This window comes from Acanthochromis polyacanthus, chromosome 14 (assembly GCF_021347895.1).
Source record: "Acanthochromis polyacanthus isolate Apoly-LR-REF ecotype Palm Island chromosome 14, KAUST_Apoly_ChrSc, whole genome shotgun sequence".
Classification (NCBI taxonomy): domain Eukaryota; kingdom Metazoa; phylum Chordata; class Actinopteri; family Pomacentridae; genus Acanthochromis; species Acanthochromis polyacanthus.
This window is the reverse complement of record NC_067126.1, coordinates 18,390,442-18,407,143: the sequence shown is the minus strand read 5'-3', so window position 1 is coordinate 18,407,143 and position 16,702 is coordinate 18,390,442. Positions and strand designations below refer to the sequence as shown.

At 41.3% G+C, this 16,702-nt stretch overlaps 1 protein-coding gene across 4 annotated transcripts in view; it reads right to left on the bottom strand.

The window, feature by feature from the left end:
- Positions 1 to 14,518, bottom strand: part of hecw2a (HECT, C2 and WW domain containing E3 ubiquitin protein ligase 2a) — a 47,505-nt gene extending 32,987 nt beyond the window's left edge. For 3 of the 4 annotated variants that reach the window (XR_002596406.2, XM_022209942.2, XM_022209944.2), the window contains exons 1-2: positions 13,825 to 14,339; positions 1,760 to 2,460 (exon numbers count right to left, since the gene is read on the bottom strand). Coding sequence is in view for 3 of the 4 variants with exons in the window: in XM_022209942.2 (XP_022065634.2) it covers positions 1,760 to 2,138 (379 nt within the window). In the remaining variant the exon portion in view is untranslated. The other variant, XM_022209943.2, reaches the window with a different exon arrangement.
- Between the last annotated feature and the right edge of the window lie 2,184 nt (positions 14,519 to 16,702).

The following is a 16,702-nucleotide window of genomic DNA, read 5'->3' as shown; positions in this document are numbered from 1 at the left end:
AAATGATACTGCGTCAGTCTGCCAACTAGCTTTTTCTGGTCCTTTTTAGTCATATAACCAGATGGTCTTTGTTCTGTTCCCACTTATTATAATAACTTATTGTAAATATCAAACTTTAGACCTTTTTAAAGGTCAAAAGTGATTGTTAATATTCTAAGCCAAGGTAGGACACGGATTACAGTAAACAATAACTGCCTTGGCATGTTGGCACCTTACTAATAACTCCACTTGCCGACAGATAAAGTGTCATGCCTTTGAATGAGATAAAAGCCAGAAAGTAAACCTCTGTATGATTAAAAGTGTTGCTGCACAAAACATAGGGACGTCAATGAATAGCACAAATTAAGGCTGTGTTTATGCTTACACATTCATGACTCTGCAATTCAGTAGGAATATATCACAAAATCCGACAGGCACCGAAATGTATCATGTACAATGGCCACATCCTGTGACTAAGATTTTATTTTACCTATCTTAATAGTTTGGTAGTATGAACATACATGTAATATTTTACTTTAGTCTTGACTACTGACTCAAAAGTAAAAAAATGAAACTCTCAAGGTCTGACCTATTAAAATCCCAGAGCACTAAAAGATTTATAGAACAGCAACAGGCAGGTCTTCCATAGCTGCATACATTGCATATTTATTATTAGAACTATGCATGAATTTCAGTTACGCAACAGGCAGTAACAGCACTGCTTTACAACCCATTAAGGTTCAGCAGCCCGAATACGGGCCGCTTTGAGATGCACTAAAGTATTTCGCTTAATTGACCAACGCTGCAAACTCAGTGATAGAAACATTATACACCGATGGAAAGCTTAGATTCTCATGAATCTGCCAGTATAAACCACTTTCAGATGTGATTACCACAGCGGGTAATATAAACACATTTGTCCGACAAACAACGAATATCAATCCATCAGTTCTCTATACACGGCTTTAACGTACACAGCGCGACTCACATTTGCGGGTTCATTATTACACACAGATGAAAATATTCCACAAAAAACGGCCATAATCCAACCTTGGACATCCAGACGAAACAAGCCAGTAAAATATTTTGTCCAGAACATGTCTTGAAGTCGGTATATAATCCACGAATAGATTGTTTTCGAGGAAATGCACCTCGCGATATATTCCCTGTATTTCTCGTCATATTTTTATTTACAAATAAAATATTAGCGATTTTTTGTACTGAAAATGGCTGGAATTGACTGTACCTTATAGGGCTACAGGAAACTGTTCCCACATTCTATCGCTTTATTGGTCAATATCTTAACTCGCAATTGGCTTATAATAACTTGTGGCTTGACTTGATTTTAACCTTCACCTCCCTCTGTGGTTTAGGTCAGGGTTTGTTAGTTGATTTCACAACTAAAAATAATCCTCTTTATGTAACTTTGCAACGCTGTTTCCTTTAGAATGTTCATATACATGAAATCAAGTGGCAGGTTGTAATATTGGAGCAATTTAGCCACACATGATTCCAAAAAAGAATAATGAAAGCACCGCTCTGTAAGTTGACACCATTGGTTGCTTAGGTTTGTTACATATGAAACCCTGGAAGTCTGAATCTGTGTTTTTGAGACTGTCCTCAGTACACTGCAGTCTCGAGGTGGAAATGTTTCACCATAGCATTGACAGCTTATTTCGCTCATGATATGTCTTTGAATATATAAACCATAGCCATTTTCACCATGGGACCTTTAAAAGTAGCTCGTCTAACAACTACATATGTCAAATTATCATCTCACCAATATGGTACAGCCCAATCCAGTCGGTAGCGTCCACCTCCTCCTTGATGTCCCAGGTTATGATGAGGTTCTGGCCACGGTTCAGCGTGTGCTCCAGAGTGGACGCCGTTAGTGAAGAGCGACTCTGGGACGTCACCAGGTCTGTGTCACTGTTAGCCCGAGGCAGCCCGATCGGGCCACTGACGACAGAGGCAGTATCAGCAGCTGCTCCGCCCCGCTCCGCCAGGGTCCGCAGGTTCTCAGGGCTGAGGGTGTGGCGGAGGTGGGGGCTGCGCCTTCGTGGGGCCGACAAGTGTTCACGGCCCCCGACGGCCAGGTTGGGTGGATTGTGGGAACGGGTCCTAGGTGGTAGGACTGCTGTGGCGAGGGAAGGACGCATGTTGTGTGGCTGGAGAAGTGGCAACTACAAGGAGAGAAAACAGCGAATGATGCGACCCAAGAAGGGGGCGAGATGCGCTGGAGCTTCTTATCGAGCCGACTGGTGGTCAAAGATGAAGCATTTTGCTGATTTATCTGTGCTGACTCAACTTAAATTATCATGTCTGATCAGCCTGACTGGAAACATATGGGGGCCTTAGAAATTATGCGTTGATTCCTTCTCCACATAGGCTCTCATAATCAGCTGTTGGTCCTTTGTCGAAGCTGAAGGTGTCCAACAACAGTCACAGTCTTAGTCCATGTTGTCCGATGGAAGTGAGAACCTGAAGATAGGGAAAGACGAGAAAGACAGACAGAAATCAGTGAGATACAAAACTGCTCCCACAACAAAAGCAATGACTGCATGCCGTGAGCTGCAATCAACAAATGGTTGAACAAACATTTGTCACCAGAGGGGTTGTTTGCTGTCAAAGGACTTGTCACCAACACAAATAACCCAGCCCAACCATTACGCTCCTCCTTCCTTCTCTGACAGCCTTTCTAACAAAAAAAGAAATCTATGTTAGCAGGGGCTCCGACAACTTCTTTTAGTTTTTCAACTCGCTTTGAGTTATTTTTATTAGTTTATTGCCTAATAGCATCAAGATGGTAAGGGGTATACACTATTTACTTCTTTGAATGAATAATGAAATGTGTAATGCTGTCTCCTCTTGGTTTTACAAACAGTCATACCCCATGTGGAGAAGAGTAGACTGAAATAATCTAATTTGAAATACATTATCTCTACAAGACCACTGGAAAAGAAAATCTTTAAATCATCTAACACACACACAAAGAGAGAGAGAGAGAGAGACACACACACACACACACACACACCTGAGCAAGCAGGTTTCTATGGTTTCTGTCAATATAGGCTGCCTCAGTAAAAACAGAAAAAGGAGTCAGGCAGCTCTTCAATCAGCAAATGCCAGTGTAGGAACCGTCTGGGGAGCACTGTCAGAGTCTCAACCAGAACCATTTTGTATTTAAAGGAATAATGGCAGGATAGCATGTGACTTGAGAATCCAGCCAGAAGGAGAAGGTTTTAAACAGTGTCATTTTTGTTTGTTTTTGTTTTTTAAGGGAGAAAAGATTTCGTAAAATTCAGCTAATATAGGCCTGATGCAGTCACTGGAACACGATGCAGACTGCAGCCTGAGCTAAGCCCCGATATATCTTGTATCTGAAGTGTCTGTATGTCTCAAAAGCTGAGCTGTTAGCAATGACTTGAAACTGTTGGCCTGTCTGCAGGTCTCAAAATGCGCTGTACACTGTATGTATTTAAAAAAACGAGACTGTAAAGCTTTTAGTGTTCAAATAAGCAAGGTTGCAAACCGAAGACTCACTGACAGTCCAAACTCTATTGTTTATTTTGATATTTAAGGAACAGTTTGACAGATTCTTCGCTTTATTGGCAGAGTTAGACCAGATGATGCCTCTACACTAAGTGTGAAAGCATCATAAGCAGCCAGTTAGCTTAGCTCGGCATGAAGACTGGAAACAGAGGGAGGAGTTATCTAAAGGTAACAAAATACAGCAGCTCTAAAATTCTCTAACTGTTGTTGGTGTATTTTGTACAAAAACAAGGAAAAAGGGCTTCAGGTATTTTGTCAAGACCACAAATGATATACTTCTCTGAATGTTGAAGTGTTCTTTTTAATGCTGATTTTGTTATTCCTCTTACTATACTCTCTGACCTCCTTTCCCTGCACCTACTAACATCTTCTGTTGATTAAAATGACACAAAGAATCAAATTGCAGCTGACATCGCTGCTCCATGGTGGGGAAAAAACGAACACAAGTGCTGTTATGGATGTTTCCTCTCATGAGCTATATCATCTGTTGTCAATCCCTGTGCTTTCTGTCAGATTTGTAATTTACACTGATTTCCAAGCAGAGACCTAACAGGCAGGCTGAAACTCTTGCAAAGATCAGACATAACTGTGACAGCGAATTTTATGCCGTAACCTGTATGAAGAATTGTCTAATAAAAAACTAAATATGGCCCTTGTGCTTCTGAATCAATTCACTTTGCATTTTTGAACAGACCGAAGAGAAATGATGAACTGGCCTCTGCACTGATGTATGTGGATTGGCTGTTTGCAGATAACCCGGGCCTGATATTGAAGTGAAGAAAGCCTGGACGTCCCTGACTCAACAAGATTACCAGAGCGCAGTCCCATATTACACACACACACACACACACACACACACGCGCACACACAAACCTCATACAGGGATTTATGACAGAATAAAACCTTCATCACAGATGCAGGAATACGTAAATCCAGCTCACGTGTGCACATGGCCTCATACACAGTCATATAGCCCCAGCAGGGAGGGGCCATATTCATAAACAGACAGCAGCTTACTCAGTTGCAAAAGACATAAAAATAAGTATATCTGTAAGTGCTGAATAGTTATATAAGTGCTCCTGTGGTCCAGTCGCCCCCTCCTCCCATGTTTGCCAGGCATTCTCTAATGGTGGTGTGGAGTCGGAGAAGCCACTGCTGCACCTGTTCCACTCATAACAGAGGAGTCTGTGTACCAGCTACAAACAGCACACACCAAAACATGACCTCAGGAGAGGGCATTTAACAATCTGGACTTGTTCCAGTGATTTTTTTTTTGTCTAAAAGACTCCTGTTTCCTATTTTAATCCCAATTCCTCTGCCCTGCAGTTTGACCTGGATTAGTGATTGATTCGCAGGAAGTGGACACTGATAAAGTGTTATATGAGAACCTCAAAATGAAATTGCTTTTCTAATTCAAGCCATTTCCTGAGATGAAGTTAAATTTGACACCTATCTTGCAAAGATTGTCATTTGAGCACCTTTCTGTTATTGGGCACCAAATACTTTGTACTCTGCACCACTGTGCGGTGAATACCAAAAGGAAACACATTTACAGCAGAGGATGTGATGGAGCAAGCCAGACGGTGCAGGATTGTCATTTTCTTAAAGCTTGTCAAAAAGAGTTTTGTCAGAGAGCATTCCACGAACAGCAGGGCATTGCGGATTTATCTTGTGTGTTTTTTGTTGTTGTTGTTGTTGTTGTTGTTGTTGTTGTTGTTGTTGTTGCTATGAAAGCACAGATTGAAAAAGTCTGTCTGGTCCAGTGTACCATGTGACAAGCTTGACTGGCAGGTACCATGTTAGCATTATGGCTGAACACCTCCACTTGTGCATCGCGTGTCAAAAAGAACATATCAATACCTCACAATCTCAGGCATGTGCTCTGCTCTTGTCATGACAAACACACTGCAGTGCCAAATTATGTTCGCAGCAATTCACCACTGAAGGGGAATTTCTATAGCTGAAAAAATAGTTTTCTATATCTGTAGTGGATTGAGTCTAATAGTCATGTATGTCTCCCCTCCAAAAGTATTGGAACAGTGAGGCCAATTCCTTTATTAGGGTCTGAGCACCAACAGTGCAAGGAACCTAATGAAATGCATTTTTGAGGCCCTAAAAATACTTGAAAACATTCGAAAATTTGCACACGCATCAGGACCAGCAAAAAATTGATATTCTAAGAGAAATACATACATGTGGCAAGATGGCTCATTAGCGCCCCCTGCAATATTTTGAAAATTAAGCCCCCGAACCATGTTTCACCTACAGCTATGAAATTTGGTACACATCTGTAACACATCAGGACGCACAACAAAGCGTCCTGCACAAATACCCAAAACACAACAGGAAGTCAGCCATTTTGAATTATTTATCATATATTGAACAATTTAGGACCAATTTTTCATGTTTTTAAAAGCTATAAACGCAAACGGGGCAACGCCAACATAACTCAAATTTAGCCAGGATGTACACCAGGCATGGGCGATCAAAATATATCAAAATGCTCTGCAAAAGTCTGATAGCATGGAAAAGCTGGCTGAATTAACTTGGACAATTCACCTCAAAACACAGAATGCTGTGTAACGATCCTGTACATGCTCCGATTTGCCTTAAGCTTTTATGTGTGATCAGAGTCGGTCCTCATGACATACTTAGACTGATGGAGATTCACAATGATAGTGTCATGTAGTGGACAGTTTTGATAGGTCACCATCAACAAGGCCATAGGCTGAAATACACTCTCGGTCGCAAGACCACTTGGTGGACATGCTTGGATTCGCTGACCACCAAGGATGCAAGGACCCAACCAACGCTTCTTGCAACTTTAATTTTTGCTTTTATTACCAGTATTTTCATCTGGATCTGATACACAACTTAGAAGATAGCATTATTTGTAACGGAACACCAATAAGACTTAAAGTGTAATTACATATCCTTTGCTTACAAATACTACATCAAGCCTGTGAACCACTGACATCACCAAACTTTTGCATTTTTCTTTTGAGATGGTTTTCCAGCCATGCAAGCCAAAGCCACGACCTAACCTCCACTGTGTTTCACAGATGAGCTTGTATGTTTGGGATCATGAGCAGATCCCTTCTTTCTCCAGACTTCAGCCCTTCCAACACTTTGGTAAAAGTTAATCTTGGTCTCATCAATCCATAAAACTTTTGAGGCTGATCTCTGTACTTTTTGACAAATTCCAGCCTAGCCTCCTATTCTTGCCAATGTATAGCCTCTGTACTTTTGGTCATGAAGTCTTCTGTGAACAGTAGATTGTAAGACTTTCACTCCTCCCCTCTGGACATTTTTTCTGATGTCATTAACACTCATTTCAGGGTCTTTCTTTACAGCTGGGACAATGTGTCTGTTGTCAACTGCTGCTGTTTTCCTTGGTCTATCCGTTCCACATCTGTTACTTAGTATACCAGTGGTTTCCTTCTTCTTCAGGACATTCCAAATTGTTGTACTGACTATAACCAATGTTTGTGCAATGGCTCTGATTGACTTTCCATCTTCTCTCAGCTTCACAATTACTTGTTTTTCACCCATAGACAGCTCTCTGGTGTTCATGTTGGTTACACTATTGACTATAGATGCTGTCTGCACAGGCAAAACCCAAATCTGAAAGTGAACGTAGACACTGAGTGCTATTTATTGTTTGAATAATCAAAATGATAGGACACACCAGGGCAACACAAAAGGTTGCAAGTTTCAATATATTTGCTTACATGAAAAATGGGTTGTTTCAAACAAAAGGGGCTATCTTCTAAGTTGTGTATCAGATCCAGATGTCTTGAATTTTCCTAATAAAGTATCGATCTATCTATCTATCTATCTATGTGTTGAGGTAGAGTAGTAGATTACGTTCTCTTGGAAAAGGAAAATCATACTTTGTCTTCCTCAGATGGTCAATAAAAAAAGTCCTGTGCTTTGCCAAACTTTATATACTTGGAATTTATCCAGTTTTAAATAACATTTGGATTTCTTTAGGCTAGAAAAGTGATTGAATTATGCTGGACTCCTCCTTTGTTATAGTGGATAAACGAACTGTCATCTTGTGTTGATCTGGAGAAACTGATACATATTACTAACAGGAAATAGAAGGACTTTTCTTGTAATTGGATCTCTTAAATGAAGTTTTTGTAAATGCAAATACAAACGCTACTTGAAGTAGAGGATGGTAGTAAAAGGATATATATACACTAAGGATCATTGTTCTAAATATAATTAAGTCAAATGTTTTTGTGCCTACTTTTAGTTTCTTGTACTTACCTATTCTGTGGTTAGTTACGTCAATGTGACTGTTTAGTTGTTACATGTATGGTCATTCTGTAGTGTTAAAACCTCAATAAAAATATCTGAGAAAGAACTACATCAGTGATCCACGCTATTACACGAACAGACATGTTCCCTCATTGCCATACACACAAAGAGCCAACCCCAAACTTCAGACCACAACCATGTGTGAGTTAAAACTTGATGTGGTTGCATTTGAGTGCATGATGACCATGAGGCTGATCTGGTGCCTCTACACCTGGCATGGAAGCTGGTGGTCGAAAGTTATACTTTTTCTTTCTTTCCATTGGTTCAGTCAGTCTCAAAATGCCTGATGTATGAGACAATTCGTTTCATTTTTACTGTGTTTAACTCATGAAACAATCCATAGTTGCTTATGTAAAAAAAAAGACAAGGAAAGAGAGCAGGAGGCTGGTAGAGAGGGAGAGTTCCCAACTCAGGCATATCTGAAGACAAAGAGTCCATCCATCCATTCATACATCCATCCATCATCTATACACTACTTAATCCTCATTAGTGTCGTGGGAGGGGATGCAATCTATACCAGCTGACTTAGGGTGAAGACAGAACACAGTCTGGACAGGTCATCAGTCTATCGCTGGACTATATGAAGAGACAGACAATCACACTCACACCTATGGGCAATTTAGAGTTATCAGTAAACCCCAGCTTATTTTTGGACTATAGGAGAAGCTGGAATAGCTGGAGAAAACATGCACAAAGACAACATGCAAACTCCATCCAGCAGGATGCCAGGCCGAGATGTGAACCAGAGATCTCCTAGCTGCAAGGCAATAGTGCTAACCATCGAATGATTGTGTAGCTCCAAGACAAAGAGTCAATTTAGAAGATAAAGTGAACAAATGATGCAGGTGCAACCAACCAAGAAAGTTGGTACCACCAATGCTACCAATGGAAAAATTAGTCTGGAGCCCTGCAACTGATTGCTGGTGTGCAGATTGTCAGATCTGATATTAAGCATATTTTCAAACATTGGTTTCAATATTTTCTGCATTACCAGTCAAGTTATTTATTTAAAAAAATGTGCTACTTTGGTAACAGCTGCCTCTCTCTATCTGTAGTCACAAGAAAATGTTCTACCCATAGCTCTAACTGGTTATGTGTCATGCGTAACAGTGAGGCAGCACTGACAGCTAAATGTGCTAACATTCTCTTTTAATTAAACCTTTGCAAAACATTCTGGTAAATAAACAAAGGCATTTCAATGAAGTTTTATGCTGGAATCTGTGTTGTTTTAAACGTTGACACCATTGATCTCACATATGCATATCAGTTTCAAAAACAGCTATCAATCCTGTAGATAACTAGTAATTGGTAATCTGCATCGGCGCTGAAAGAAACACACCAGTCAGCCCCGATAAAGATACATGCTGCAGTATATTTTGAGTCAGTACCACATAACAGTACACTCTCCTGTTGCTGTAAATCATTAACAGTTATTTTGCATCAATCCTCAGCTGTAAATAGACCCCAGGAAATGGGCTATTTACTCCTGCTGGAGCAACATTTGCTAAAATCTACAGTGACCAGCTGTTGCTGAGCAAAATATGAAGGCTTTTGTTTAGAACAGGTAAAATATTGGTTACTGCCCCTGCACCCATATAGACTCTTGTACATTCACAAGGGTCTACATGGGTGTGTGTGTGATGAAAATTTTGTCATCTGATGCTCAGGGTCTAACGTCCGACTGCCGTTTATGAAGCACATGAACTGCACATTTGCCAGAAAAGTAAACTGGACACTCTTTTTTTTCTATGCATTGCAGGTATGTGACAATGTATCTCTACCCTTGATCCTATTCTTCTACAGTTACACACACTGTTTTCTTTACTTTTTCAGCCAAACAACAACACAAAAACTGTAAAATTTCACAACCTTAGGCATACGCAATGAGCCAAAGGGCTCCAGTTAAGATATTAATTTGTGTTAAGGATTTATAGCTCAGGAAGTCCTGATTAAAGGGATTTTCTTAACTTATAACGTAAAACTTTGCAGGTTTTTAGTTTTTGACAATTCAAAGATGATGCTTTTGCTACTCTCACTGTTTTATGATGTATGGAATGAATACTATTATGTCTTGGGCTGTTAACTTGACGTAAGAGGCTATTTTTATGCACCATCTTGGGTTGAAGGGTATTGTAAAACACTCTGTGAAAGAAAATTCTTCACTAAATCGGACACCGAGATGAATCAATAAATGAAAGTAACGATTTATGTCAACCCCTGTGTTTTTGCCACCTGGATATGAGTAGTGAGCTGTAGGTGCAGTGATGTCAGTGAAGGGATTCCTCCACCTCTCACGCTCTCCTGTCTGTTCCTCTCCTTTGTGTGTGTTGGTGTCAGCACAGGGACCCCTCTGTGCCCCCGTGGAGGTGACTGCAGCACTTTACAGCCTGACAGAACGGGCACCTTGGGGAGCTGGCACACACACACACACACACACACACACACACACACACACACACACACACACACACACACACACACACACACACACACACACACACACACACACACACACACACACACACACACACACACACACGGTAGCACTGAGGTCTTATTGTGCCTTACTGACACATAAAGTTAGGAACAAAACACACAACCAGCACAAAGAAGTTTTACGCACAAAAACAAATAAACTACCACTCAAGAAAATCATTCGCATATTCTTCTCCGTGCTCACACAGACATAGTTCTTCTGACTGAGAACAGGCAAACACGTGCTGAAGATAAATACATTCTCACAGAGCTCCAACGTGAACCTAAAGGTGGTCCACCTGACTATAACTCGCTGCAGTGAAGGCTCACTGGGGGATGCAGCTCTGTGAGTCACTCTGAAAGAACACAGGCTACAGCTTTGGTGCCAGAACGTTCCCACTTCCCAGAAAAAGTGTAGCTCTGTCCCGCTCAGGGTGCTTTTCTAAACACGTCGCCCTGGGAGTACACATCTGGGATGAGTCACTCCTCGGGAGGTATTCCTACATGACAGGGCCTTACCAATTCAAAAATGGCATTTACACCAGAAGACTGATTGATATCACCTTCTCTGAATTTAAAATGCTGACCTGACTATAAAAGGGAATGTGGGTTGTATGGATTTATGAAAGGCATAAAAACTGTGCTGGAGGCATTCTCTGAAACTGTGTCCATTGCTTATTCCTTTCTTTTTATATTCATATTTAAGATGCATTCATATGTGGCATACAATGACTACTGACTCCATCATTACAAATTTATGGTGTGCAGCCAACCTAATTTTGCATTCAGCTACGAATCCCAAAGTTCTCAAGAGCATCACTTGGACATGCAGAAAGTGCACATTTAACAGAGAAGTGGGAACATAACATACATGAATATTTCACTCAATGTCAACTTTCCATTTCAGTGAATAGTTTTTTACACAATAGATGCTGTACTGATTTAACTAGTAACAAGATCATTTAACAACATTTACACTGCTGCAGGGGAAACAAAAGGATAAACACGAATGTTAATGGATTAGATTCATCTTGGATAAATGATGACCTGTACGTTAAGCAGTGAAGTGGTCGGTGACATCACTGCAGGCTGATACTGCCTCATGTCCCTTTGCCTTCTAACACCTGACTCAGTGATTAATTCTATTTACTACGCAACACTTTACAGCCTTTAAAGCCAGAGAAGCCTCCCAAATCATCAGACACAATAAGGATTTTTGATTAATAATAATCAGTGAGCACTAAACTCTTACACACCACAAAAGTGAGCGTAACACAGCTCTTGGTGTATTGGTGTACTTATATGAACCAATGATAATATGAGGTCCAGTATCCAGCCCATTGTGCCTATGAACAATCTATTTTTAAACAGGGATCAAATGCTAGAATAGATGTAGCTTTAAGAGTGTTATAAATTTGCAAACAAGGTAGGATTTCTGCCAAAGTGACTAAGCTGATGTCAGACTGTCGCTGCACAATAACGTCTGACGATCACGGCAAAATTTCACAGCAACACTAAGAATTCCCTTTTTTTCACGAAAGTCACTCTGGCATGTCGAAGGAGTGTGACGAAAGGCTGAATTCTATTGAGCCACTTCAGTTTCAAAGTCCAGATATTGTGCATGCAGCTCACTGCCACACTACTGTAACACTCCAATACAACTCAGTCATCATCGAGCCTGTTATTAGCACCTGTGCAAAACAGTTTTAGACAAGAGGAAATGTCTGCCTGGGGGGGAAAAATCATGCTTAAAGGCTCTGGACAATAATTACTCTGACTTTGCAGACATCTAATCACTGATTACTCATTATTATTACTAATGATAACTTATGAGGAGTCGATTGATGTTTTTTCAGGGCTGATATCAATACCAGTGACTAGTAATTAAGGTGACTGACATTTAGAACAGAGATATATTTGCATTAAAACTTAAAACCTTGCTGATATTATTTAGATGTTTTACATGTTTATTTAAAGAAACTTTTGAACATTTATCCTTCAGTGTTGATAGGCTACTAGCCCTGGTTGTGGGTGAGATACAGCTCAAGATCACAGAGCGATGATAACTACAGATAGAGGCGGCTGCAACAGAGCCAAAATAGCACATACCATATTTTTTCAGTAACGACAGTCTGAAAAATACTAACACCACAAGTTGTCCTGCTTTTACAGTTTGGAGAAAATTCTCTAGAAGGAGCTTATATTCAGAGTGGGTGGGCTAGTCTGTAGGCACTTCAACAAATAACAACATGTATGACAGAAAGACGAAACAGACCCTTTTTTGTTTTCCCAAATGGGTGCTATAGCTGTATGAACAAACTGTTGCGACACATTCACTCCTCAGAAGTCTAAAACACACTGCACTATTATACAGTATGCTGGTGACACTGGGTAAAGAATAGGGGTTCTTGTCGTAAACATGAGTAGAAAATTAGGTTTTCTATATGTTTGGAGAGTAGTGACTGTGCAGTTTTCCTACGCAAATCCCTTGATTTAGGCAAGTAAAAGTAAAAATGGACTCCCTAGGGTTTCTCTAACCCTCATATTGCTTCATCTGCAACTTAAAAAGTTCATGTATACACTTAAATATCAGTTATTAGACACATCTTACATTGTAGCTTCTGTACTGGACAGCTGTCAAAACCAAACATTCAGCCCTTGTCAAATTCTGTGAAGTGAGGGCATGTGCGTTTTTTCTGCAGATGCAAAACAGTTTTTCTGCTTGTTCCAGTTCATCTCAGGTAACGGGTTTGTTTAATGTATCATATTTATAAGAAAGCTGAGCAAGTCTGCAGTTTTGCAGATTTCACCTAAACTCTGCCTTGAAAGCAGATCACAGTGGAAAAACATATTGACACTGAAAGGAGAGTTTACTGCAGGCCCTAGAGCTCTCACTCTCAATTATGACCACAAAATGATTTGATAATGAATAAATGTCAGTGTGCTCTGCCGGGGGGGAGAGAAGTGATAACCGATCATATCAGTGTAAACACAGGCCACTTCCAACGTCTCAGAGCAAAAGAGAAGCGAAGGTAACCCCCGCTTATGGCGAGATCACGTCAGCAAAATCACCTTACATAACAGTTTGTCTCCAAGTTTAATCATTCCAAGTCAATCTGTGCGCTGCCGAAGCCGTGCACGGCCGTTTTTGCGCACATGACTGAGCAGGCCAAACAGGGACCGCACTGGCGGAATGTGCAGGTGTCATCGCGCGCTATTGGATTACTGTGGGAATTCCCTACGTCATATTCTTTTTATGCATCTCTTTCACAAGACGCGTGCACGAAACCGAAATCGATCAATTATCCCCATTCATTGCAAAACAACAACAAAAGCAGAACACGACCCGTAAAAAACGACGCTGCGGTGCTTTAGTGACACATTAAGCTGCTCTGAGCATCACCATCATCATTATCCCCATCACTGCTGGAAGCCATGAACACCTACACGCTGCCTCCATTCCTGACGGCGCACTTGGGTGGCTGAGCTTACCTTTGGCGCAGAGGTGCGGAATGTAGGAAAACGGTGACAGCGCTGCCACCGACACCTGCTCGGTGGTTTCTGCGCGGGGATATCACGGTTTAGGTCGTTATCCCTGCAGTCCAAATGAGGCGAGACGGGCGGGGTGCCGCGCAAGGGCCCCCCTCCCTCTCAGATCCAGAGCAGCTTTGGACTCGGAGTCACGTATCGAGACGGTATCCCTCTGAAAAGCTGCGGCGCTGCAGAGGCACCTCGGTTCTCTTCGGTGGCAGCGTCCAGAGGTGTGCGCATAAACTCCGCCACCACCTCCCCGCACTCTGTCCGCACAGGACGCTGCTGCTGCTGCTGCTGCTGGGAGCTTCAAGCGTGCAGCTCACACAGCCACCCTATCCTTATTCCCCCTCTCTGCATCGCAATGCGCTGCAGTCAGAGCCGACGTCCTCCCAGCAGTCCCGACAGATGCACAAAATCTGACTGGGCAGAGCATGCAACTGCTGTCAGTCCAAAAGAGAGAAGAAAAAATCGGAACCTACCGGAGGATGGCGTAATGTTTGGTTGTTAGCAGTGGACTGACTCCTCTTGCTTGGGGCGCGGAGGGATTTATCCAGTGGATCATAGCGCCTGGGATGTAGTTTTGGCTGTTGATAAAATACAGTATATACATTGCATATTAATGTGGGAAAATGCCAGAGTGGGCGGTGACTCCAGTACAGAGAGATGGAGAGAGAGAGAGAGAGAGAGAGAGAGAGAGAGAGAGAGAGAGAGAGAGACTGCACTGAATGTAGTCAACCTGTAGAATAGTCACACCACACAGACACATCCAATAAGCTCATGTATTGTGTTTAAAAGCAATTGCAACATACAGCAGGCCTATTGGTACTTCAGTGCAATCTGCATTTTATGCTTCTTTATATCAACTTGTTAAACGTGAAAACATATCCCTCAGGGGTTGAGGCTACTTTACAGATTAACATTATATGTGTACAGCATGCAATCCATATGATGTGTTGTTAGAGATTTAACAGCACAACAATACACAAAATGGTTACCTCTGTCTCACTCCACATTATAATGCATGACAGTGCATAAATAATGCATCGCTTACAGTAATCCAGTGAAGTAATATACCTAATATGTCACAATGAACTTGCATACGGAGTAGTTTACAATTTTCTATACAGCTCACACTGTAGAGTGTCATTAATCCAGATATAAATAACATATTTATTTGTTTTCCACCACTGCTGCAGTGCATCTTGAGGGGCCACAATGTTAGTTGAGTAACAATACGAACAAGACTACTTATACCGAACACATGACACACACCGCCTGTCCAAAAAACTATTTGCCAGTTTTATTTAAATAAGCAAATTGGTAACACCTTTCCACTGAATAATTACTGCAGTGACGAATATATTTCAGCTGGGAGCAACTTATTTAACCCGAGCTGATGCAGTGAGGAGCTTCTCATTTCTTAAACAACCATGTTGAAAGACATAGTCTGTGGTTGTGCAAAAGATGTTAATCTGTTTCAAAAGGATCAAATTATTGGCCCGCATCAAGCAAAGAAAACAATTAAGGACATTTCTGAAACTACTAAAATCGGGTTCAGAACCATCGAATGAATTGTTAAAACCTGAAGGATAGTGGTGAACCATCATCTTTAAGGAACAAATGTGGTCAGAATAAACTCTTAGATGATCATAGGAAATCAACAGTAGAACTCATGGCTATGGTTAATAGTGAAAGTAAGGGCATTTCTGCATGCATAATGTGAAGGGAACTCAAAGGATTGGACTGAACAGCTGTGCATGATTGGTAGCATAAAGACTGGACTTTGGAGCAATGAAAGAAGATGGTCTGATGAGTCCTGATTTACCCTGTTCCAAAGTGATCAAGGTAAGAAGAGAGGCAGATGAAGTGATGCACTCATTATGCCTAGTGCCTACAAGCCTGTGGGGGTTAAGGTTGTGATCTGGGGTTGGTCAGGTTCAGCAATGTTACGTTCCCAAAGAATGAGGTCAGCTGACGACCTGAATATACTGAATGACCAGGTCTTTATGTCAGTGAAATTTATCTTCCCTGATGGCACGGGCACGTTCCAAGATGAAGATGCCAGGATTCATAGAGCTCACATTGTGAATGAGGGGTTCAGGGAGCATGAGACATCATTTCCATATGTGGATTGGTCACCACCAAGTCCAGACCTCAACCGAATGGAGAATCTTTGGGATGCGCTGGAGAAGACTTTGCACAGCGGTCTGATTCTCCCATCATCAATATAAGATCTTGGTGAAATATTAATGCAACTCTGGACAGAAATAAATGCTGTGACATTGCAGAAGCTTATCGAAACAATGCCACAGAAAATTTCTGTCGTTCTCAGAGCTAAAAGCAGTCCAACGAAATATCAGAGTGTGCAACTTTTTTGTTTGTACGGTCAGTGTATATGGAAAGGTGCCACATGTTGGAAGAATTTGTCTGCAGATTGACACACATGAGCACTACCACTGTATCAGGTCATAGATAAATGTCCACCACAGAGGCAGATGGAAAAGTACTCAGCAGGTAACGCTGTCCTCTAAGGCCTTTGTTTGGTCCTGAAGTAACTTCTCCAATCCTCTTTTTGTTGTGTTTAGCCCTCCACTGTTGGTAAGTAAACTGACACTTTTGCAATGAAATCACAGAATAGTTTTTTAATGCTTCAAAATTCATTATCTCATCTTCTTGCAAACACTCCGCCTGTGGCTTGCAGTAACGGTTATACTGTATCCGGTGGTAATACAACAGATACATTGTTAAATACAGTATAAGATCCTTCCAAATGTAGGACTGTTAGGTGTTTTTCATTTACCTGCAGCAGAGCCCTGGGTATTCTACTGCCAACAAT